This window comes from Paramormyrops kingsleyae, chromosome 2, assembly GCF_048594095.1.
Source record: "Paramormyrops kingsleyae isolate MSU_618 chromosome 2, PKINGS_0.4, whole genome shotgun sequence".
In the NCBI taxonomy this organism is placed as follows: Eukaryota; Metazoa; Chordata; class Actinopteri; order Osteoglossiformes; family Mormyridae; genus Paramormyrops; species Paramormyrops kingsleyae.
The window spans coordinates 7,402,900-7,428,780 of NC_132798.1; the positions used below are offsets into that span (position 1 = coordinate 7,402,900).

Consider the following 25,881-nt stretch of genomic DNA (forward strand, 5'->3'; position numbering starts at 1 on the left):
GGAAATAATTCAACAACTATCCCCTGTATCCCCTATAAGACGGTGCAAGTAAATAGGCTACAATCAGACAAATGATCAAGTGTGGTAAGTCTTGAAGGGGAAAAGGGAAGGATTAACAGCGTCCCAAAAAAAAGCGTAGTGTACAGCGTTGACAATTCTTGACAATTCTTACGCATCTGGTGTGACACTCCTACGACATGTATATTGTTTCGTTATCACAGTTGGGTAATTCAGGTCCAGAGAGTAAAAGTACAGACCGGGATTTTGTTTCAACCAATCAGTTGAGCATAAAGAGTCACAGTAACAGAGTACTCAACTGTTTGGTTGAAAAAAAATTCCGGTCTGGACATTCAGGTCCACTCTGGACCTGAATTACCAAACTGTTCGTTGTCCACTTGAAATTAGCTACGTCAAAAACGTCGGGGTAGTTTGCAAACCCTACAGACTATTTACAAGGTAATAAAACGTTTACATCCATGTAAATGTGTATGCAGACTTGTCTCAAATTGGATATCTCATTCTAGCCAGCTGAATAAAGTTGGCAACCCTGAATGTATCTGTTTAAGCTACGCGAAACCAAAGATTGGCCATGCAATCAGAAATTCGCCGTAACATCATTCTCCATATGATGTTATTTTAAAAAGTCCCACTACAAATATAGCCTATTTATTACTGATTACAAATTTGAGGGTTGGAACCTCATAAGACGGTACCGAAGGTGGCTGCCTTTCACAATTGATCGACAGTGACCATTCACTTTTGGCTGTGGGACTATGATTGTATCAGAATTATTTGCAAATGTGTATGTAGAGTTGTGTGACTATCTCAATCCATGTGTGCGTAATCAGATTTGTAAATATGTAACAAAATCTCTGAATTTGTAATTTTCAAGTGTACTGAGATTTGTAAGCGTGTACACAAATCTGTAAATGCGTGCAAAGATCTGTAAATGCGCATATAGTACTAATGGCTAAAAAGTCTAAGTATATAGCCTAATAAATACAGGCAAGTCATCAGTTACACTTCAGGCAGACACTCATGAAGTGAAAAAGAAAACGATTACTTATTTTAAGTAGTTGGATCTCGTGAACAAAATGTTACAATGAATTTATTTATGGTTGGTTTTCTTGGTCAATAAAATATTGCTTTGTGCAATTAAAGTATATGTTACCTCCATACAAAAAAACCATAGTCCCACTTTTGCAGAAGAGCTGTCCCACTTTACCTGAACAAGCTCATCAAGAAATGTTTTATCTCAATGTTTTATCCCATTTAACTCTTAAATATTACATAGATTGTTTAAATGTCCACTCAAAACCTTTTAAGGAGACATGCAGCTAATAGAAAAACAATTTGAGCAAATGGCTTTCATGAGATTTTTCTAAATCATTTACCAAAGTGTCCCACTTTTGCATAATTCACACTACAACTTAAAAAGGTCTTTCAATACTAACTAATACTAACCTACACTAATACTTCCTATTCAAGGGAAAACGGTTCAATCTGTAATGCATTATATTGGTTAACATATCATAATATTTCGACTTAATATCATCACCTCTGAATTTCAAAATTTCTGAAAATTTCAACTTAGAGGTTTATTATTTTGTCTGATATGCTGAATTATATGTCTGAACGCAAAATTAAAGTGTGTTGGTAAGGATGTGCGTTCAAAAGCCTAGATAATGGTTATGTTAATCGAAACACATAGTGTCAGAAATCCCGGTTAAAAATACAGCTCTACTCCGGCCCTGACTACTTTGCTCATTTTAACTTAATTTCACTCGGTATATAATTCAGCATGTACTTCATATAATTCAGACATATCATTCAGAATTCCGTGTCGAGAGGAATTCTGTCTCATGGTTTATATCCTGACAGCGTCCCACACTTTGGCCCTCACAAGATTGACAATGGGACAGCGGAAAGCCCTAAGCCCTCAAATCCTCCACCGTACAGACAAATCTCCACGCGCATCTGCAGATCTGACACGGCAGAAGTGTAGCAAGAATCACGTGTAAAAAGGCAGCCAATTGAGAGGTCCCATCACTCTGCGCTGTAGCCCCTTTTTTAGCCTTTTAAGTCTAAAATAATCTTCCTTCAGTCAATCAATCAAGCGATCAATCAATCAATAATTAAGTCAAGCCCCAGGTAAACTTGACTTAGCCCCTTATTTTTCAATAGCTATAGAAACGCTCCTGGTTGTAACTGGTGACTTGCCTGTACTTACAGCTCTTGGAGCAACATACTTGGACTTTTAGCCTTTAATACCTATGTACGCATTTACAGATTTGTCTACACACGTACAAATCTCAGTACACATGCAAATCTCATAAATTTAGAGATTCTTTTTCAGGTTTGTGAATCTGATTAGGCACACGAATTCTGAATACACGTTTGCAAATCTCAGTACGCATTTACAAATTATTTTACACATTTACAAATCTGGTTACGCAGACGCGGATTGAGATACAGTCACACTACTCTCCATACACATTTGCAAATATTTTTGCTATAATAATAGCTCCACAGCAACCTGAACGCGGTGAGGTGTGAATGGAGCATTATCGAGTGGTGGTTTTTGTAATATTTGCCCAATTTTTAGTTTTGTGGGTAAAGAACGAAAATGGATTTTGATCACTGGACCCTTACGGAGGTACAAACACCAATGTCAGCATATTTGGAGGCAGGTACTGTCCTATACATGTAAAAGGTATATGTCGCCTGGCAGCCATTATGAAACATCATGCATTAGTGTCATTTGTAATTTATTTCGTTCGGAAGATAATTTAAAATTGATATAACCTTTTATATTTTTATAAAGTTAATATTTTTAAACGATTTCCCCTTGAAATTAACAAAGTTTTAGCACGCTTAATGTGAAAAAGCAACTTCCGTACTTGAGAAGGAAATTATTTGAAAAGGATGTAAAAAGGTTTATTTAGAAACAGTTTGTTTAGAAACTGTTCTTAGTCTTCAGGGAAGAGGTTGCCAATTAACCTATAAGAAATTCAACCACGTTTTGTTTTAACATTACACAACTTTTCCAGTCTTTTGTTGCCCCTGTCCCAACTTTTTTGAAACATGTTGCTGCATCAAATTCAGCATATTTTGCATATGTTGTCTTTGTTCTCTTTTAAAATAAATACGGGTTTATATGATTTGCATCATATAAATCATTGCATTCCGTTTTTATTTACATTATACACTGCAGCGTCCCAACTTTTTGGAAACGGGGTTGTACATGTAACATTTCGTTCGCTTATATTATTTGACGATACATCACCTTAATACATCACTTTGCAAATTTTGAAGCGTTATCGTTATTATTATTTTTTCTTGTAATATAAAGTACTTGCTATTGTGATGTTTCATAACCTGCGATCGCGAGCAGGATAAGTGTTTACAAATTCGATGGGTGTATTTAATAAACTGTCCAGTAGATGGCGGCAGTGGCGCAAAAACATTTTTTAACCTGACGTGCTTCGGACAAATCTGCCTTCTTAGTCCTTACTCTAGTTTTTCATGTGCTGTCTGGAAAAAAATACAACTTAGTAAGCAGGGAAAAATGTATACTTCGAGTGTAATACTTTTACTTAATGGCAGTGTTGGCCTAATGCTTAGGGAAGAGCACTTATAATTGGATGATTGCTGGTTTGAATACCTGACCATCAAGGTACCACCCCCAAGCACTGCTCCCCGGCTGCTGAGTTAGCTGCCCTCTGCTGTGTCATGATATCACATATGGATTAATTGCAGAGGACACATTTTGTTGTTGTGCTGTGGTATGTCAACATTGATCACCTCTAAAACTTGACATGGTTCAAACTCTCCCACACAGTCTACAAATCATTCACTTTAACTTTGGGATGCATATAATGTGTCCCTTAAGCCATTGTTATCAAAGTAGTTTTTATTGCAGGCACAGCATCATTGTTAATATTTATTTTTGCTGTTCGGTTAAATCTCTTAGATATACTGTATGCTAAGCATGCAAAAGTAGCTAGTGGTAGGGTAATGTGAATTGTACATGGAAGAGCTGGAATGGGATGAATGCTGATGTGGACGTGAGCGCGGACCGAGGGAACATGGCTTATATAAAAGTCCCAAGCGGCAGGTGCCCCCGCCACCCACACCTCTCGCTCGGGACTTTTATATAAGCCATGTTCCCTCCGCATGTCCTCAGACACGTACACACCTGCTGGAATGAGCAGCGACCTTGTTTGTTGATTTTTGTCCCCTAGTACTCTGGTGGTTTATCTGAGAAGCTCGGAAGAAAGCTTCCCTTCGCCCACCCCGAAAGCCCTTGTCCTACACTGCCCCCCCCACACTGGCAATCAGTTTATCTGCAGTAACCCCCCCCCCCACCACTTCACGTCCCAGTCCTGGAGATAAGACCGTTTATTAAAGGTCTTTGACAGTGTGTGGGGCGACTGGCTGGCTCAGCCCGTGAGGGCGAGCGAGCATCTTCACCGTCGACGGCGTCTGGGACGTGATGAGTGGGGCAACATCGAAGATCCGGTTTTGCTGGGCCGGCCTGCGAGGCCTCGCCTGAGCCGGGGCTCGTCGGAGTCTCCTTATCAGCTGCAGTGAAATTCGTTAGCTAGTCACGGCATATTGAAGCGCGGACAATGCATTCCTCTTTGGCAGAGTCTGCTACCCACTGTTTCTGAGAAGGAGTCTGGGTGTGGACGGGCACCATTAGGACCCAGGTCGCTGGGGTGGGGTGGAGACGGGATGAATTCCTGGCTGGTGGGAGCAGGTCCTGATGAGGGGACCAGGGGCCAACGTGACACCGAAGTAACGACGAACCTGCTGAAACTCCCCAAACCGTTTTCAGGCTCCCAGGTTAACCTATAAAAAGTGACTGAGAGTTCTCTGCATCATAATCAGCCATGACACAGCAGAATGCTGATGCAATCCCCGTAATTTTCGCTTGATTAAATGTAATTCAAGGCTTCCATTTGGATCTCTGTGTGCAGAGACCACTTAACAATTTACTAATGGATAGTGGAGTAGCGTCCGTGGAAGTTGTCAGCGTTTAGAAGCTTTGGAGCTGAATGACACAATTTGATGGTTACAAGTCCTCAGAAATGGCTGTTGACTTGTGAGTTCCTCGGTCACTGACAGGGGCCTCTCTTGGCATACCATTCATTGTTGATTTTCAAAATCAAAAATATTGGTAATGGAGCAGGGCGCCCCCTGGTGCCGGCAGCGGTCTCTGTTACTGGGGGCAGCAGCGAGAGTCAAGGAAGTAACCTTGATTGGCGAAACTCATACTTTCATTCGAAGAACTTAAGGTTTCAGTTAGTGCTCCGCTGGTTTTTATGTAGTTGTGGATGTTCTTTATGTAATATTCTTACTGAGGCGATGATCGCTTTCTTATTGGGTTCTGAGTAGAGGTTCACCGATCCGATATTCGGATCGGTATCGGCACTGATTCAGACCTATTAGACGAATCGGGTATTGGCCGTATATGACCGATCCACGTCCGATACTTACTCATTTAGGTTTTGACAGTCTGTATAAATAGCTCTTATTTCTTGTTAAATTGATTTGTACAATCAATCGCATAATCTCTCTTTCCCATTTTAGATGTTTTTTTGCGGCATTCAAGTTGAACGCTAACACTGCAGCTCAGTCTGTTTGCCACTCAGTGGGTGTGAACGCAGTGACTCCCGCCTGCTGTGACGTCATGGGCATACCCTTCACAGTACGAGGAGCGTACAACATCAGAGGGTGACGATCTGCAAGTATTTGACGCTTTTAACAGCAACTAGCAACACAGTGATTTGCAATCTTTGTAAAAACAAAGTTTTGAGAGGTGGGAGTAGCAGACAGCGCGAGTAGAAAAGCGATGGATGATTCGGGAGTCATCAGTAGGTTGGGCTGTTTGTCGCGCTTGCTGCAGATTTTGAGACAGTTTTAAGTAATCGCCACTTGTGTATCTTCGCTTGTAAAATATTCAAATTAAACTGCAAATGCCTCAAAACGCTTAAAACAAGACGGACAAACGAGGTGAAACATTACGTTATGTATGCTTGCAGTAGCCTAATTAAAGATTTTTGGCATACATTTTTTCATTTGTATTAACTAGTTTTGAAATATTATGAATAAATACGGCATAATATAAATTACATAAAATTGTTAAAAAGTACTCCTGTATCGGAATCTGTATTGATCGGCAGTTGTTTATTGTAATAGGATTGGAACTGAAATAATGTGTATCTGCCCATCCTTAGTTTTGAGCCTTGAACATCGTGGTCTTCTGAAGCATCATGCCTGTTTCACACCATTGGAGGGCAGGATGAGCAGCAGACCACATTATCCCCACTACCTACCAGTGTGACATTAGCAGGGACGCTTTGGTCATGTCCCCATAGCTAAACCAGGTCACAGAAACCAGTTTCACTTCATTCACGTCCCTGGATTTTATCTCCTGTTGTTATAAAGTGGATGAGGCCACTTAACACCCACATCAAGTTAAGCACGAGACCCCACCGCTACACACGACACACTCCGCTTGTCGAGGAGTGACACTGAGGATTTTACATAAGCCCCAGGACCTCTGCATGTCCCCGGACACGTAGACGCCCGCGGGAAGTCCCTGCCCTTTTGTTTATTGTATTCTCTGCCAAGCTTATTTATTTTTTTGCCTCTGAGGAGCATTGCTGACCTCCCACAGACGACCGTATCTGAGACCAGCTCTGATCTAGCGGTATGGACCAGCTTGAGTGCTGGTGTGCAGCCCGCGTTCAAGAGATCAGGCATATTAGGGGTGAATTGGTGCTTTTTTTTGTATAGCCAGTATCGCCTTCAGTCCTTACTTTGTTCCACAGCGCAGTCTTAAGGGCCCTCCTCCTTTATCTTCTGCTTTATTTGGACTTGAGGACCTTCATGGCCTCCGGAGGCCTCCTGCAGGGTGTCATGCCCAAAACACAGGCTCTCGGTGAGTCACACACGCAGGCACCTAAAACGCTGCCAGCCCCAGGACGGATGCTGGAAAGCACCCCGTTGTGTTGAGATGGGACTTCCAGAGGGACTACCCCCTCCCCCTTACCCCCTCCCCCTTACCCCCCCCCCCCACACACACACACACCACCACCACCACCTCTCTGTGGGTTGTCGGAAAAGCCAGTTTATCCAGGTGGTACAGAAAACAAAGCTGCTCCTTCTGTCAGAGTTCGGAAGGAGGTGGAGGAAAATGAAGAAGAAAGCGGTGGGGGGGGGGGGGAGGACAGACAAGAAGGGGGGTTGTTTTAAAACCCTTTTGTGTTTGATTGTCAATGTACCGTGTCCCACTCCGACGCTTGAAGTGGAGGCGTCACAATGGCAGGAGTAATATTGGTGCTGAGCGCTGAGGCGTGATCATCGGCAAGGCTGCTATCTGATGGTCGCGTTCTTTCTGCTCCGTCCTTGGGCCATGTGGTGCGTTACTGTCAGATTCCTAATCCCGTCAAAACAGATGCTATCCTGCCTCTTCACATTTAATTACCTGTGTGCCGCTCAGAGGTGGCCGCACTGGCCTCTGAGATGTGGCAGGCAGACAGAGTGGGCGTGCAATGATAGGAACGGAAAACTGGGGAATGAGATGGTATATCCCTGCATTAACACACGGTTTACTGGGTCACTGTCAAATCGCATTGTTTACGACTTAGTCACCTTCCTGATACTTTCTTGTAGGACTGTTATTGTTATGTTTGACGTGAACTTCATTTATCTACTTCAAAAGGTGTGATCTCCTTTTGCATCACGACTCTGCACATACCTGAGGAGAAAAAGCCGTCTTCCCACTTGCTACGTTTTGAAATATCTCTCATGCCCCCATTTTCGGTAACACCAGAGGGCCCAGAGATATCAGAGACCCCCCCCCCCCACCCCACCCCATCCCACCTCACCCCACCCAAAGTCGGAAATCACAGCCTAGTCATCGCTTGTTGCACAGCTAGCTGCCACGCGAGTTGTCGGCCCTGACAGGTCATTTACGGGGGAGGGGGACGGCCCCCAGATGCGGCCGAGGTGATATCAGATCCGCATCGCGCTCCCATTCACGCTGCAGTCGCGTTACTGAGTCTGGGTTAGCTATGGCTATGTGTTAGCACTGCCTGGAGGACAGCATGCCCTTTCCTCAGCCTGCCTACGTCTTCATGCTGTCCTCTGCTCCACCTAAGCTGTACTATTTCTGGGCTGTTATGTTACACGACAGTGATCTAGTGTTTTTCTCTTTTTTGCTCATTTATTTTCATCTTGTAGCTTAAGCTGTTATCTCCATTTACTGTAAATTCCATTTCCTCATCGCTGGCTTAGATTGATTAAAGCAAGATTTTATTCTCAGAAGTAAATGCCTTAAGGAGAATTATACTTGGAATGTGAAACCATATACCCGCCATACATACAGGGCTTTTCATAAACAGGAAAATGCCATCTATTCAAAATTAGATTTCTAGATAGGTAAGTAAATGTAGGTGTTTTATAGCAGGAATCACTCAGTATGATATACGGTGTAACTGTGGTGACAAGGGTCTGCTCTGGGGTTGAGGAAAACTGACCAAGTCACCCAAAAGTTCTCTTTCCAGCTCTCGGTGATGGACGCTTTTCCCAGTTCTGGACACTTTCGCTAAAATGAGCAGGCAGTGGGATCGTACTCCCAAGATCTCATAAGCATTTCTGTCTGTGACCTCAGAGTGATTTACGGAGGGATGGGACGGGGAACTCTGTGAGCACAACTGTTACTTATACTTTCAGTCGGTATGGGGGGGGTCACTTTCGAAGTGGGAACTCAGCTCATTTAATGAACAAATTATTTAATCCCTAAGCTCCTTTGTGTGTGTGTGTGGTCATGTACATATTACATTGTGGGGACATTGGTCAATCAAATCAAAAAACTAATAATGCCAAACGTTACTTACAGCTAAGGTTAGGACTGGGTAGGTGTTAAGGTTGCACCCTTTTCTGAAATACAGTCATTATAGAAATTGAAATAAAATTAATGGAGTGGAGTGACTTGATTAAAATATGTGAACTACACAGTTTTACATTATTGTTCTGCTTTACATTACATATGCAACACAAACACTAACAAAAGCCAGAAGACGATTGTAGGGGCAGCGTGTGGCACAGTGGGCTAGGCTTCTCACCCTGCAAGCAGTAGGTCACTGGTTTGAGTCTGGCCAGTCCTTAAGCAAGGCCCTTAACTCCCAGCTCCCAGGGCACTGCTATAGGTGGCTGCCCTTCACAGCCAGCTTGCTGTCACCTTCAGAGAATAAAGAGAATTTCCCCACAGGGATCAATAATCATTATTAGTGGGCAAACACATCTCTAATCTCCCTATAGTTTCCTTTGTTGTCAGAGTTTTCACATACAGAACTAGCTGCAATCAACAACTGTATTTATAAATTTTAATATCTTTTACTCTTGCCTCTTTCTTGAACAGGTGACTATCTTGACTGAACTAATGTTCTGAATGGTTAAAAGTGTGTCAATCATAATTCCCTAACACGCATGTCATCCATATAACAAACCAATTGCCCCTTTAGTCACTCAATCAACCAATGAACCAAATCTAAATGATAAAGAGTTAAATCACACTAGAGATGCCTAAGCTTGATTGCTGCCAGCCCTGTTGAATCTATATCTCACTTAAATAGACCCATTCCAGCAACGTGGAGTTGGATAAGGGTTCCCAGGAAGCAGCACAAAATGACACAATCAAAATAACTTCCTTGAAAACCTGAGAAAGAACATTACTAAAATTTATCAGTCAGAAAAGGAGTACAAAGCACGCTCTAAATCCCTTGGACTCTAGCGAATGACTGTGAGAGCCGTCATCTCCAAATGGGAAAACAATCTTGCAACAGTAGCTAATCTGCCCAGGAGTGACCAGCCTAGCAGAATTACTTTCAAGAGCACATAGAAAAGTCATCAAGGAATTCAAAGCAGACCCCAGACAAACATCTAAGGAACTGCAGGCCTCTCTCAGGTCAGTCTGCATTCATGATTATGTGAATAAAAAGACACTGGGCAAGTATGGAATCCACAGGAGAGTTGGAACTATTTGGAAGTTGGGCCACGACTCTCAGGAGTTTGTGATCCATGCTTAAAATTCGAGCACAAATATTCCCCCCCCCCCCCACCCCCCCAAAAAAAAAATATCGCAGAGTTTGTGAGCCTAATGCAGTGTTCATTTATCTAGAATTATAATTTGCCTATTGATTATTCTGGACTTTCTTTACAAGACATTTTATTTTTAAACATTGTCTGTATTCCTATCCCAAATATGAAACTCATGGGTGATATGGGTGAATTATTTTCCTTCAATAAGTCAAATGATTATTTAAAAACTGTTCTGTTTACTCAGGTTCTCTTTTGCACTGTACTGAATTTGTTTTTGAGATCAGACACAATTGAGTGTTATGGACAAATAGAGGGAATTAGGGTAAATACATAGTCATGGCACTGTTAATGTTACTCTTTGTTTTCTTTTTCGGTGAAGCTCTGCTTCATGTTTTCTTATAGAAACCTCCACTGGTGTTTGTGCATAAGTGTGTGTATGTATCTCTGTGTCTCTGTCCCTCTCTGTATGTCTGTGTCTCTGTCCCTCTCTGTATGTCTGTGTCTCTGTCCCTCTCTGTATGTCTGTGTCTCTGTCCCTCTCTGTATCTCTGTGTCTCTGTCCCTCTCTGTATCTCTGTGTCTCTGTCCCTCTCTGTATGTCTGTGTCTCTGTCCCTCTCTGTATGTCTGTGTCTCTGTCCCTCTCTGTATGTCTGTGTCTCTGTCCCTCTCTGTATGTCTGTGTCTCTGTCCCTCTCTGTATCTCTGTGTCTCTGTCCCTCTCTGTATCTCTGTGTCTCTGTCCCTCTCTGTATGTCTGTGTCTCTGTCCCTCTCTGTATGTCTGTGTCTCTGTCCCTCTCTGTGTCTCTGTCCCTCTCTGTATCTCTGTGTCTCTGTGTCTCTGTCCCTCTCTGTATCTCTTTGTCTCTGTCCCTCTCTGTATCTCTCTGTCTCTGTCCCTCTCTGTATCTCTCTGTCTCTGTCCCTCTCTGTGTCTCTGTCCCTCTCTGTATCTCTGTGTCTCTGTGTCTCTGTCCCTCTCTGTATCTCTGTGTCTCTGTCCCCCTGTACCTGTAGGTATCTGTGTGTATGTCCCCCTGTACGTATCTCTATGTCTCTGTCCCCCTGTACGTGTCTCTATGTCTCTGTCCCCCTGTACGTGTCTCTATGTCTCTGTCCCCCTGTACGTGTCTCTATGTCTCTGTCCCCCTGTACGTGTCTCTATGTCTCTGTCCCCCTGTACGTATCTCTATGTCTCTGTCCCCCTGTACGTATCTCTATGTCTCTGTCCCCCTGTACGTGTCTCTATGTCTCTGTCCCCCTGTACGTGTCTCTATGTCTCTGTCCCCCTGTACGTATCTCTGTGTCTGCCACATACGCTGTAAAATTATGGATTTGGATGCCAGACCCCCACCAACATATATTTCTGGCTGCGGGCCTGCTATCTGTCCCCTGTTGTGTCCTGCACATGTGCCCGACCAGCCTGCCTTTTGCTCGACTTGCACTCTGCTGCTCCTGAGATCAGTGCTCAGACGTGGGAGTGCATCAGCAGATGTGGAAGGTAATCCTGTTAATCCCAGAAAATCATTTTGCCTTGCTTGAACCCAGGACTACTTTACACAGGTCTAATCCAGTTAATTCTACGATTGAAAGGCAGTTTCGTTTTCTTACTCTAAAGATGCTCCTTATGGAAAAGGTATTGATTTTGTATTTGCATGGTATTGATCTCCAAATCGCTCTTCATTTTTCTTGGTCTGGTGAAGATGGCCGAGATTCCCTTAATCCCTGCTTGTTGTGGATTGAACTGAAAGTTGACAGCTGGGATAAGTGGAGATTTATGACTGTTGCCGTGGCTGATCTCTCAGCTCCTCAGCGAGCTGGCATGACAGGCAGGTCACTCTGCACTCCCCCCCCCCCCCCCCCCCGGGCTAAATCTCCCATCTCCAGCTGGGCATCGCTCTACCCAGCCTCACTAGTAGGAACTGATTAGTGACCATGAGCTCATCTTAGCCGTAATGTAGTGATAACTACTTCTGACATGTAATAGTTTTCCGTCTGTATAAATCTGAACTGGACGATACTGAATTTTTATCCTATATTTCATCCATTTTTGCATATGGACAGACGCCACCACAAAGCCCTGCGGCATGTCAAAGAGAGTCCAGATAGTGAAACGCAAGTACCAAGCATGCCACGGTCGGTCAGCTGACTGGGGTGAGATTTTCAATGCAAGACAAGCCTGTACACACATGCACACACATTTACAGGTATGTAACAGTTCTGTTACCATGCAAATAGTCCTAAAGGGTTGGCAAACTACCCAAACACTTTTGATGTAGATAATTTTAGGTTTATAATGGAATAATATAGATTTGCCGTAGGATTTCTCGCGTGAGCGTGAGAGTCTGAAAGTGCGAGTGTCACAGCAGGACACGTGGCCTCAATTTCACTCCATGCACTTAATTTTTGAACAACTTTTTTTTTTTTGCGTCTTATGTGATAATATGTTCAGCAGAGTTGCACTTTAAATGTTTTCCAGTTGGGAGATATTGTTGTGAATAACTAAAACCAGAATTTATTTTGACTTTCTCTCTTGACTTTTTTTTTTTTTTTAAATGTAATAATACCGATATATATTGAATATCAATACATTGACCTAATATATAGAGATACTCTTGTATGGCCGTATCGCCCAGCCCTAGCATAAATGTTGATAATTATCATGATTCAATTCAATGATTCAAGGGCTCAGAAGTTTATTGTCACATGTATCAAGTACAGTAAAGTACAGTACTTGTGATTTAGCCCACAGACAAATAGCAGATGTGCCGTGAACAACAAATAATAAATAACACAAACAGCAGGCAGTATTTATTAAGCTTACTAGGTCCCATCTAACCATAGCAGAATGTTGCTACGTAGCTTCAATCAGTTCCAACTTCTAGATCCACTTCTGATGCATTTCCACGCCTGTCCTCAGCCCAGCCCACACACACAACAGTCAAATGATACACAACACATGTACACCCTCCCCAGCTAGTAGTCTGAGGCCAGCAGAACGAATTTCTGGCTGATAAGTGCTCACTACTGGACGGCCTGCACAGTAGGGGGCGGGGGTGGGCTAGGGGGCTGGTGAGCGCAATATAAGCCGCCACTTCTGTTTACAATCCGGGGGCCACTCCGAGCGCCGGCCGCGGATCACCGCTGACATGTTTCCAGCAGCAAGCTACCGGATGGGCGGCATTCCAGGGCTGCCGCGTAGGTCAGAGGGCGTGGCCATGCCTTGCTGGGCCATTCGCAAGCACGGCGGATCGCGCGCGTTTCACGGAAAGGACAAAGAAGCCAGAACTCTCATTAACTACTCGTACGGTGAGCTGGAGCGGGGGGGGGGGGGGCTGTTCGAGCCAGTCTTACCAAATGGATTGTAACATCAGGCCCAACTTGAGTAGTGACTTAGTAACGCCTCTGTTTCCCGGAACAAACAAAAAAAACTTGTTTTACTTTACATTGATAATTATAGAATGGCAGTTTGCATTAGGTCATGCCAACAGCTTTAGTATTAGCGTTTCTGCCATCGGCGAAGTCCAAGCGGAGCTGAGAACCTGCTGTGATCTGACAGGAGGAGCTTCGAAGGTGTGGAGATGTCATTTTCATGGCGAAAGTGCCGGCGACATGGCGAGTGTGGGGAAGAACGTACAGAGAGCTCCTCAGCCTGTCGGAGCCATCGAGAACTACCGGCATGATCCCTGCGGCCCAAACACGGAACCCCTGAACATTCAGCTAATCGCTCTGCCGATCTGACACGCTCTAAGAGACCACTGAAGGTCCGTGTCGTTTTGATTAATGGCCGTGACAGTGCCTGTCCTGAGGTGCGTCTAAGCCTCTGCTGGCAGCGTCCCCTCCCTCACCGGTCCAGTTGACGCATTGTTAGACTGGGCAGAAACCAGAAGACTGGCTCGTTTGGGTGCCGGAGGCCCGGAACTGCCACTGGTTCTCAGATAAACCCGTGCGAGTCTGCGACGTGCTCAGCCAATCGGAGAGCGAATCGGCGGGACACGCCCTCATCTGTACCCCATTGCAGGGCCTCTGGGCCAGAGCACGTTTCCCTCGGTGTGGAGACACAGCGAGCAGCTGCAGAGAGGTCGTTATCGTCAGACTCTCAGGTTTATCTCAGCCTCTGTGGGATGGCAGGGATCTTGTGTCGCCGTGCGCTGCCCTACATGTTGATAACAGATACGCCCGTGCAGCCAGCTGCTTTCTGCTCTCGACCCGGTACCCAGGCGTGTGCTGGGTCCAGCCCCACAACCCGATGAACAGCTGGCAAGGACAGGCTACTCCCAGCCAATGGGAAGTAAACCTTAAGCTATAAGCAGAGGATGTGGGGACTCGGGCGGGGGGGGGGATGTTGATAGCGACGTCAAGTTATCTTGGTCTCTCTGCTTCCTGGGACAGGAGCCATGACCCCAGCTAGAAGCGTTTATTGATGGATGGCATGATTGATGAGGTCAAGCGTTCCAGCCATGGGTAGAATTTGAGGAGCCTGTCTTACTGTACAGCCATTACCCCCCCCCCCCCCGCCCCCCCCCCCCCCCCCATGGGCAGTCTTCTGCGGAGCCGGAGTCGTCTGCGGGACGCTGTCTGTCTGACTGATCTGAGGCGGCGGGTCATGGGGGATGGGGGGGGGGCTTCCCCGACTCTCTGGTTACACTGCTGTCCTTGTGAGTCGTCATTCAGGCTGCCTATTTATCCCGAATGCCCCCCACCCCCAGCAGCACCCCCACCCTACAACAATTAAAACTGCCTTGTGCCAAGTCAAACTGCAGATTAGGTTGCCTCTGATAGGGGAACTTTGATTAACATCTTTTAGTAACTGGGAGCTGAATATTTTGAAAGCCCACATGTTATGGGATAGATCCTCTCTTTACTGTCTTGCACAATTTCCACGCTCCATCAGGGCTTAAGTACAGTCGATGTCATTGTTTGACAACAGATCTTTAAAAATCTGTCTTTATGCTTAGGGAAATGATTTATTTTAGTTGGAAATTTACCCTTTAAAACCAGGCTAAATCATTTTAATAGAAATTCATCTGTGAATGAACATTCTGTTTGTGTATTCCTAAGATGCAGCAGACCATTTGCAAACTGGGTGCTCACAGTCACATTAACCTCACTGAAGGATAATATCAGTCTGTCAATAAGGATTTAGCTGAATCATAGCCATGCCTTCATGTACCATTGTGTGTTTGGAACACATACATAGAGAATGACTTTGGACACGGGAGAGAAGGTGCTGTCATCATGCCAGCAAGTCCGACCACCCTTCTGCCCTCCATTCTGCTCATCCCATGCAGGCCGGCTCATCACAACGCACATTCACACACACAAACTCTGGCCAATTTAAAGTCGCTAAATCATCGAATTCCGTGTTACAGCTCTGAGGAATTTCACTGAGCTCACTTGTCACTGTTTTTTTTTTTTTATTTCATTCATGTAAAGGGCTGCAGGAGTACATGCGTGTAAAATGCGCCTGACCGCAGCAGTAATGCATGCACTCCAGTGCAGGACTTGCAGCGATACACCTCTGGCAATAATGACTACTTTACATACCATATGCAGGCAATGTAATTGTGAGGTCTATGAGATGTATACAGATTAATATGTAAAAGGTGCGACAGCATACTTGAATGCTTTATTGTGTTCATGTACTTATGTGTAATTTGCCTATGAAGGTTAAAGTAATTACTTGAAATGTAAATTTACAGGCTGGCATGGGGACTCAAGAGATACAGGACTGGCTTTAAATCCCAGCCGCACTCTGTACATGTGCAGTCTGCATGTCCTCCTTGCATTGTGTGGGGTGTTTCCTGTAGCCCAATGACCTGAAGTTTGACTAATTGAAGTCTCTGAATAGCCTGTGGTTTGTGAGTGTCTGTGAGTAATTTGCCCACTGATGGACGGGCACCCGACCCAGGGAGCAGACCCACTTTGTGCCGTATCCATCTCCCCGCCCCCCCCCCACACACACACTTAAATTCACTGCAGGTTGTTAGTACTTTTATACAGAGCATCCATCCGGGTCTCTGAGCAGAGGGGGGTGTCAACCAATCAGTCCATATTGGCTTTAGGATTATAGTGGGCAGACGGAAGTACTTAATACTGTTAACACTTCAGCTTTCTGCAACTGATCAAAAATGACTGCATCAATGAACAGCAGGGTGTAACGAAAAAGAGATTAGTTCAGGATCCCATCTGAGCAACATAATTACATCACTGTCATCAATGATATCCTCCTCGTGACCCTACACAGGATAAGTGAGAAGGCAGATGGATCATTGACATCCCAGGCATTGGAAGGAGAGCAAGAAGTAACAATCATGAGTATGAACAGATAAACACACTTTCATAATTATCATAAACAAATCCCGTTCTGTAGCTTCCCAAGATAGGGATTCCCCGCATTTCAGGCAGCGCTCTTCTGAAATGCAACAACCTGAGACTTTAAGTAAAACTGGAATGTTTGAAACTACAGAACGAAATTACCCACACACACTTTCAAAACTTTATAATATAAAATACTTTATTGTTAAGCAGGGGCAGCTTGCGCTACAGGTGGCATAGGTGATCGAGTGAAAAAAATACTCCTTGGTTGCATTCGGTGACATTACAGTTATTTACACTAGTTTTGATATTTAAGTACTTTTCTTGTGAAACTGACATGTGCTACTAAAATTAAATATAAATTAATTGACAACATGTATTTTTTGCTTTGGAGGGGTGGTGGATCTCACTTAGGGCACCAGAAAACCCAGGCCACCCCTGTTGTAAAGTTAACAGTTTGTCGTATATGTTTTTTCCATGCTCCTTTTGAATGTCCAAACATACGTGTTTATTTAGTCCACTGTTTTAACTTTTCACCACAAGGCCGATTTCCATCCGTTAAAGTCGTACAGATATGGTCGGTACTGATATGTCTTACACATCATGGCGAGGAAAGATGCCCTGACCAGGTCCTCCTCAGTGCCACAGAAATGCAGTCCCTCTGATTTCTTCAGGAAGTCCTTGGCATACTCTGTGGCCAGCTGTTTCCTTTTGGTTTTATACCTCCTGTTCTGAAACCAGATTTTAACTTGCGTTTCGGTCAGGCGCAGGCTGCTGGCCAGGTGAGCCCTCTCCGGGCCGGACAGGTACTTCTGGTGGCTGAACTTCTTCTCCAGTTCCAGCACCTGCAGGTGGGTGAAGGCGGCGCGGCTGCGCTTCTGTTTGCTCGCCGCGTCTCTGCCCTCCACCGCCAAGCTTCGCCTGAGATCCGAGAAAGTCGTGCACGATCTGTCCGATGAATCTGTGGATCAGATGCAGGGTTAACGATTTCAAAGGCACTTCAGTTACCAACTAGCAGCGTCCCCTTAATTAAATACGTAACAATTATTCTATTCAATACTAGCAATAATCCGTCGTGCACCACCAAAATATGTGTATTTAATTGGAGGGATATATATTTAACACCGAGCGTGCGTAACTTCCTTGGTTTTCAATCACAATACAGTTCACAATTTTAAGGTCAAAATCTGTCTTCACATCTTACCCTTTCCCGGAGTATCGAAGTGTGCGCTCTTCCTGGTTCCCGACTCTTCCTCCAGTGAATCATGAGGCATCTTTGCTCTGACCCACCGATCCCATTTATCCGTAGGCTGCTGGACGTCTGTACCCGTGGGGCTTCCACCTGGCTTTGTTTCGATGAGAGGAGTATGTCCAAAGGAGTGCAGTCGATTATCGTTTTTAATAGATAATATGTCTTGAATAAGAAACGACGTTAACGGTCTGGCCGTGGTAGACATGTCTGCTGCAAATCTGCACACCTTAAATTATACTTATTTCGGGTTTTCAAAAGATGCAAATAAACTAGGATGTCGATCGGATAAATCCAGTTAAAGTTTACTCTGAAAGTTTGAACACTTACACCTCGCGTCACTTCAATTTATACATTAGGGCTGCGGGCGGGTGTCGCCCGCTCTGATTGGCTGAAGCGAACCAGGGTGCATGACGTAATGCGTGCAGTCTGGGGACCCTAAGCGAGATACATCGCGCTGTGATTTAGGTCGAATTATTGTTGTCAAAGTTTTACATACTTTTGATCGAAGGCTGTTTTCCGTGGCTTCGTTTTCTTTGATGCGGTTCTGTTTTTTATTATATTTGAAGTTTGATAATACATGAACTTTAGATGAAACCATTACATTACTTAATACTAGTTAAATTAGTTTAATTTTCAGAGTTGATTTTTAACTGCTGATGTGTAACGATTTTAAGAGTTTTCGGTATCTTCAACAATGCATTAAATAGCTTTGATTTAAAGGTTTCACTTGAAAATCAAAGATTAGATTTGTGTAATGAGCATTTATCTGTATCCGTATAATAGTTTTTAGTATTATTCTGGTATCCACAATTTTCGTCTAGTTCTACCGGTTGACTCCGAAACGTATTTACTGACACTTGAAGTTGTTGTTTTTAATAGCCATTGTTGTGTTGTTGTTACAATGCCATTTCATTGTGCTTATTTATCTCCCTGTAAGCTAACTTACAGGTTTTGCATACTTCCATGCAGTCTTTGCGTATGGCGATAATTAATTTAATAAAATAGATAACAATCAAAGTTTTAAAAAAAAAACTTCAAAAACTATTTTCATATTGGTAGATGAATAATAAAATGAACAGTACCAGTAAGAATGATAATAATGATGCTGTAGTCATCTTAAGGAGTTGCTAGCTAGTCAGCCCCATGGTGCTGCACTGTCTTATTGGAGTAAGAGCAGTGATCCCTTATGATCAGTACCTGGTAGAAAAGCTACGTGTCAGTTTTCTCTGTTAAAGGCCTGAGATAGGAGCCAGGGTCCAGATGCATGCAGCTTGGAAGCCTCTGCTGTCCCTCTTATCTCTTGCCTGTGTGAGATTTATTGTGCAACTGGATATCTGTATTGCTAGCAGGCAGGACCCGAGTGTGTGTGTGTGTGTTGGGGGGGGGGGCTCCCTAACTCCAGGTCTGGGGGTGTGAGTGCAGTGGAGCACCAGGTCAGGGTGGGTGGCCCACGGGGGGCTAATGTGTTCAGCACATTGCGCTCGGCTCCTCACCTGACACGCACATTGCAGAATGTTTGTTGTAACCAGCCCACCCCCCCCCCCCCCATGCCCCCTGAACCCTGTCCTGCTTCTGCATGACCTGACCCCCTTGTTGCTGATGGGGGGGGGGATAAAAATGGAAAGTTGGGAGTGGGTGAGGCCTCAGAGGGGTGTCCATTTCCAATAACACGAGTCCTAAGATGACGAACGTGCGTGCTGCCCCATCGCCCCCCCCCCCCCCCCGGCACTGAGCATTTCCTGGTGTTAGTTTGGACGGCTGACCTGGCACCAGGGAATGTCCAGCTCTGGGCACAGATGCGTGCTTTCTGGGGGGCGCTATCTGTCAAAGACCTTTTTCAAACATCTGATCAAGAATGCCATAAAACTGCGAGTGGCAAGTAGCTAAGTCATTCTAAACCTCTCCCTTCCTAAATACATCGTTATAACTGTGGCAAGCCGGACATGGATGTAGGCATTTTTCAAGGCTTAATTGACAAACACTTGTTGTTTCTTGAGTAAAGTAAACCTTCTGTTACAGATTTTCTTGGAGCGATTGGCATCCCCTTGAATAGACTGCTTACGTTTTGTCCGTGTGCTGCGTACCTGCATACTGTATTTTTATCCTTAGGACCTTTGATCAAGCCTTTTTCCTGTTTGGTTTCTGCTGATGCCTATCTGACTCGCAGGCTGCACATATTGGGCTGATCCGGCACACTATGTCATCCCGTGTCGCGTGTAGAACAAGCGTCGTGATTGCGGGAGCATTACTCACCCCCATGTGTGACTCCCCATCCCCACGGACCCCTCCTTTTGTTTATGGTGTCCATGCTGGTCACACACTGACCCGGATATGTAGTAACCCCAGTTAATCCAACACCAGATGTTGACTGGTTAGGGCCTGACCTTTCAGCCCAGGAAGGCATATATCTTATGCTGTGTGTGTGTGTGTGTGTGTGTGTGTGTGTGTGTGTGTGTGTGTGTGCAGTCCTCTGTTGCTTTTTCTCCCCCATTGCCATCTAAAGATGGAGAGGGCACCCGATACCAGTTAAAAACTTTGTTCTCTTAAAGATATCGCCGCTTAGACTCTCAGAAACAAGTCTATCTGTGATCTGTACTGGGAGGGATGATTGATGTTTGCGCTTGATATGTGGACTCAGCTATCAGCATCCAGTTGCCATTGAAGCCATCTTCAGTCTTGATGGTGACATGTGAGAGTGTCATAACAGTAGACACACTAATCACAAAAAAAATAATAATCGTCCTTTTTAGGTTTAATTGCTCCCTCACAGTTTTAAGGTTTTAACGCTATGTGAGTTGCGGAAGCATGTGACCATAGAGTAGAGGATGCTGCGTATTAGTAGTAATATATAGCATAGCTGCCCTCTAGTGGCACGAGTCATCCTTAAACGTTACAGACATCTGTATCGGCTCTTTTCTCAACACTTTTTAAAAAGCGAATCTTTACCCTTTACCCTGCTTAATCATGATGTTGTATATAATTCATATAATTATATGTGCGCATTTTGATTTGCAAAGAAACATATTACAGTCTAAATATGTTACTTTGTTTCACTAATTATATTTTAATCATTCTGGAGTGGCATATACATTGAACCACAAGCAATTGAGTGGAGTTGCTGCGTCACACCTCCTGCCTCTGCTGTGTGTGTGGAGTTTGCATGTTCCATCCATGTCGTGGTTTAATCCATTCGTAACTCGGCCGTGGTGTATGTGGTAGACTGGCATCCTGTCCAGTATGCTCCGGAGCCTTTTGGCTTGTGCTGCCTGGGATAGGCTCCATGCCCCTCTAGGACCCAGACCAGGATAAGTGGGTGGAAAATGGATGGATGTCTGGAATTAGAATGTGTAGAGTCAATTTAAGGTAGCAGTGTTTTTAATACAAAACCACTCCTTTAAAGTCAAGAATCAGTGCAGGAAACATGGTTCATCAGTGTAATAACATGGTTTATTTCTGATATCCATCATTAAATCTCTGGATTGGTGAAAGCTATGTTGTTTGAACATAATATATCTTGGAAAACACTTCAACATTAAAGTAATAGTGTTTGAACTAGAAGCGGTTTTTCTTTGTTTCTTGGTCCAAAAGAGATCCTGTTGCACCCTGAGGTGAGGAAAATTTAAATCCATATCCAGCAGGGGGCAGTGCGAGGTTATAATTGCTATCCATGTACTCAAGTACAACGTTAACCGAAGTACTGCATATACAAAAAAAAACTAAGATTTCGCTTAATAGAGTGCAATGGTAAACAGAGAACTAATTACCAGTAATGTTATTTTCTTTGGCTACTATTTCAAATATATACTGTATATTTGAAAGAGCTTATTGTGTGATGTAGAGAGCTGTTCTGAAGTACTGCCTTTGGGGAAACCTAAAGACGCAGTCTTAAGACTTTGTGATATAATGCCGCCTATATACTGTGGCCAGGAGTTGCTTTTGCTTTGACGTAACCTAATAATAATAATAACCGAAATGTAGAAATGTGAGTTAAAAGCGGTGCCATAACTTTATTAGCGAAAAATTAAAAAGTGAAATCAAGCTGGTAAGAACAAAGAAAGACGAGTATGTCAAGGTGAGGCGATGACAGACTGAATGGCAGGTCAAATTGTATATCTCTTAGTAGCTTTGATCGTTAAAAAATGTTCTCCAGTGTGCTGAGAACAGTACGGCTCTTCTGTAACGCTATACACCAGCCAAGGGCGTGGTGATGAGGTGGGACACGGTGTTGGCACCCCAGCAATATAAATTTCTAAAGATTTCAGGACGAGTTGTGGAATTATAAATGAACAATACATCCCTTCTGGGAGAATAGGCCTATCTTTATTTTACATATGCTCATTAAGACCGGATAAAATGTAATTGCTCAGTTCCTTAAGTCTCAGTGCTTCAGTCATTCATTCTAAATGAATTAAGTAAGAAACTATCGAAATAAATCAATTCATATTTTACAAAGATCCATTCCCGGAATAATTGGTTCAAAGCACTTGACAAACTTAAATATTTCCAATCGACACGAATGTTTCTTCCCTTACTTTACATTTTGAAACTGTTTATTTCACCCAGAATAAAACACATTGACATACGGTATGCAAGAAGAAAACCAGCCATAAAAATCCCGGAAAAAAAGTACGTATAAAGCTTGTTGTTGAAAAAAAATCTGCCTTCATGGAACTGCACCAACGCGCCCAGACGCGCATGTATTCAGCGGAGGCACAGTGGGCGACTGTAGGATTTAATGAAACATAAATTAACGATATTTCACAACCGGTTTGCGAAACGTAGCAGAACAGCTTGTAAAACTCAGAGATGCACGTGGGAGCGGATGGGGGGCGAGGAGCCGCGGCGCGGGGTGTGAGGAGCCGCGGCGCGGGAGGCTGGACGCTCCGCCGCGCACCGTCGAGGTCTGGCCTGCTCCTGCCAGAGGACAAGAGGCTGTTTATAGATGGCGGACAGCTGAGTGATGTCTCCTAAGTGCCGACAGATGTGTGTACGCAGGGGAAGTGGGAGAGACGATCGGGCCGTTAGTTTTGTTCCGGACGGTACAGACAAGACAAAAATAAGACTTTTCCAAGCTCAAGATGTAGATGGCTGTCAGCGGCTTAACTGAGAATTGCAAATAAGTTGTGTTTATTATTGCCTCTCCAGTTTTTAAATCGATGGACACAAAGTCCGGTTTCCCTGTGCGTTGGGTCAGTGATTTAAAGTCTTACTTCGTTTTTTGCTGTAGGCTCTGATTCGCATATTTAAGATTTTTGCTGTTTGTTGTTTGTCATTTGTTGTTTGTTTCGTCTTCTGATGTAAAACATGCGCAAAAGGATGATATGTGATTATGAAACGATAAACACTGCACAGAAGTTTACACGGTTTATTTCTGTTATTTCAATTTCGTTTTCCTATGGGGACATGATAAAATATATTTATTGACAATGACAAATCTAAGTCTATCATAGTTTACCCATGTTTTAAAACCATTATGAGAACCCCTAGTTATGAGAACCCCTAGTTCTCATAATGGTCAGTATTACAGTTGATACTCTCATGGGGGTATATGATTTATAAATCAGCACCTTTAATGTGGTCTGGTGGTAAGTTATTTTACATGTGTATATGTGCGTGTGTGTGTGGTGGGGGGGGGGTCATATATATTGTGGGGACCAAATGTTATTTTGACTTACTTTTCAGTCTCCACAAAGGCGGAACGGAATTTCATACAAATTATATAAATGCAATCAAACAATGAAAAATTCCAAAAGCCTCGTATTTTGTTTGGTTACCTATGGTTAAGGTTAGGGCTGGGGGGGGGCACTGCTCCGCAGCCGCGTTTTGGCCCCCCGGGGCCATCAGGTGTGTCTCCTGCCGGCTCTGCTGCTTAGTGATGCCGGCTGCAGTACACACATGGTCCGCACTGCAGCAGTCGCCCTGGGGAATGGCGGCCCCGTCCCATGCTGCCTTGCAGGGTCTCCTCACTGGGCCAAAGCCGCCAGGCCGCAGCACTAAGCTAAGCTGCCGACACACGCGCTGCTTATCTGATCCGCTCAAGTGGCTCCGGTCTCCACTCTGTCTGCCGCTAGTGCGGCACAGAACCACAGCACCCTCTTATCTCCAAGCTCTGTTGTGCTTCTCTTGCCCCCCCCCCCCCCTGCCCCCCAGGCTTTGTCCAGCTAGCCTAGGAGGGATGAGGTGTAAGCTCCAACACTGACACTTTGGGGGCTCGGGGGGGGGGAATTTACTTGCAGTCTTCTCTCACTGCACTGCTGATGTATCGATTATAAACAGCCATCAGTCTCCAGCACTAAGCCCCCCCAAACAGGCCATCGTGTGCCTGTTAATGTTCATGGGGGGGCGATATGCTTGGGACATATTCTCCTGCACTGTTGTGGGGCTGAGAGTATAATGGCAGGTAAATGGTGAGCAGATAAGACAGATTGGGTCTTGCAGGTATAAACTCTCCAGGTACTAAATGCTTGTTCAGCAGCCTAAACAACTGCAAGATGAGATAAAAAGCATCTCCTTTTTCATACTGCCTACTGCTTAGCAGACTTACCGTGAGGCCACTTTATAAATGGTTCAATTATTCTATTTGTGATTTGTATATAAAAATCTAACGTGCAGACATCACAAAATATGATATAGCTGGTGAAAGTATGAAACAGTGCATGCCAGGATGAAATAACATCACTATTCCGTTCTTTCAGTCGGCCACTACACCGCGCACGTGCTGTCGGCCGTCGTTTACTTCATTTATTTTTAGATTTACGGATTGATGTCATTGTGACCTTGCCGTTGTAAGGTGGTTTTTTCACTCAGATACTAATCGCTGTAATACCCTGTCTGCTTAGTCATAGTTATATTTTGTATGGTGGTTATTATAGTGAAATAAAGCACTGATTTAAAATTGATAAACGCCCTTTGCAATCTTGACACAACGCGGTGGTTGATCTGGTGATCTGACCTGGTGATCCTGGTTTCGTCGGCACGCTGCGGCATTAATGAAAGTTCTCGGTTGTGCGACAGATACACTAAAAATATAGACGAATGCAGACATCCGGTGTCGTGGGTTCACTGAGTACGTTTTTGTTTTGTGAAATGCAGTGTGATGAAAATAACACTTTTCGATTAATGCGTAGTAATATGCAAGGCCACGTATAGGTTATCTATTGCCTAGCAAACCACTATTTTGCAGAGAGATTAGATTTTTAAACCTCTTTAAAAATCTTAATATATGAATCTGTTTGGCAATTTTTGTATATTGACATACGTAGTAACGCCACAGTCAGATTTAGACATTTTGTGAGAGGAAACGCGGAATCTCCGCCAGTCGCGTAGGGAATCCTTCCCCTTATGACTTCCAAATTAATCTAAACCGTTTAGCTCTGAGCAGCTCAAGTGGCGCTTGTATCTCGCACTCAGATCGATTGCAAATTAATCGGATTGGTAATGTTTCCTTGTTTGATCGAAAGCTACAAGAGAAGCAGAGCCAGTGTGTCTGCGGGTTTATTTACTCTTACCTGCGCTCCTCTGCCGGCCAGGTTCTCTAGCCTTATCGCGCTTCTCTGCTATTGTTCTGATGTTTTGACCGTAGGACAATAATGACCTCCCAATTTGATAGAATTAAGATTGCGGCCAGCTTTAAGAATCGGTTAAATCAACAGCTTTTTACACAGAGGGACTAGGAAATATTAGTCCATTGTTGTGTTATAAAGCAGGAATATAGATAGTTTAGTAATTTTACCTTGCATTTAACACTAGACTGTCTCCCTAGAAATTGGTCTATATTAGTTTAATCTGATAATGATAACAATCACAGTGGTTAAAAGCATATCAGTCTTTGCGTATTTTAAATGGTTTCTAGTAATGTTTCAATCAGTAATAGCCTATAGGTTAGGCCTAATTGTTTTTTAATGGGAGCACAGATAGTTGGTGATGATCAAATAAACATGCGGGGGAGGTTTAGAAATATATTTTGTTAAAAAGTTTCGCTTAAATGCGTAAAATTTCAGTTTGACGTTAGCGTTTTCTGCATACTAGCCCATAATGTATTTTAACGTTTGCTCGTAGTTATACCTTATTTTACTCTACCTGTTACCTATCGTGGATTTGTTAGTCTTTTGATATAAATGTGAAGAGAAGAATTAACACACACCGTTATCATTTAAACGATCCATTAAACGTATGTATACTTTTACTTGTTTCTAAA

The 25,881-nt window shown here is 43.8% G+C and overlaps 1 protein-coding gene and 1 long non-coding RNA gene across 2 annotated transcripts in view; one reads left to right on the plus strand and one right to left on the minus strand.

Moving 5' to 3' along the window:
• Positions 1–9,807: 9,807 nt before the first annotated feature.
• LOC111857511 (uncharacterized) overlaps positions 9,808–25,881 on the plus strand; it is a 42,164-nt gene continuing 26,090 nt past the window's right edge. The window contains exon 1 of the long non-coding RNA XR_002841372.2: positions 9,808–9,979. This is a non-coding gene — a long non-coding RNA (uncharacterized lncRNA). The remainder of the gene's footprint in view (positions 9,980–25,881) is intronic.
• nkx3-1 (NK3 homeobox 1) lies at positions 16,614–18,025 on the minus strand. Its single transcript, XM_023838457.2, has 2 exons — positions 17,637–18,025; positions 16,614–17,393 (listed from the first exon to the last, which is right to left on the minus strand). Exons 1-2 carry the CDS (start codon positions 17,887–17,889, stop codon positions 16,966–16,968), a joined length of 681 nt encoding a protein of 226 aa, XP_023694225.1. The 5' UTR covers positions 17,890–18,025; the 3' UTR covers positions 16,614–16,965.

Excerpts from the sequence above, each read along its gene's own strand:
- nkx3-1 (XM_023838457.2), bottom strand. The coding sequence starts at position 17,889 with ATGTCTACCACGGCCAGACCGTTAACGTCGTTTCTTATTCAAGACATA. Across the intron at positions 17,394-17,636 it reads CTTCGATACTCCGGGAAAGG|ATTCATCGGACAGATCGTGC; the intron begins GTAAGATGTGAA and ends TCTGATCCACAG.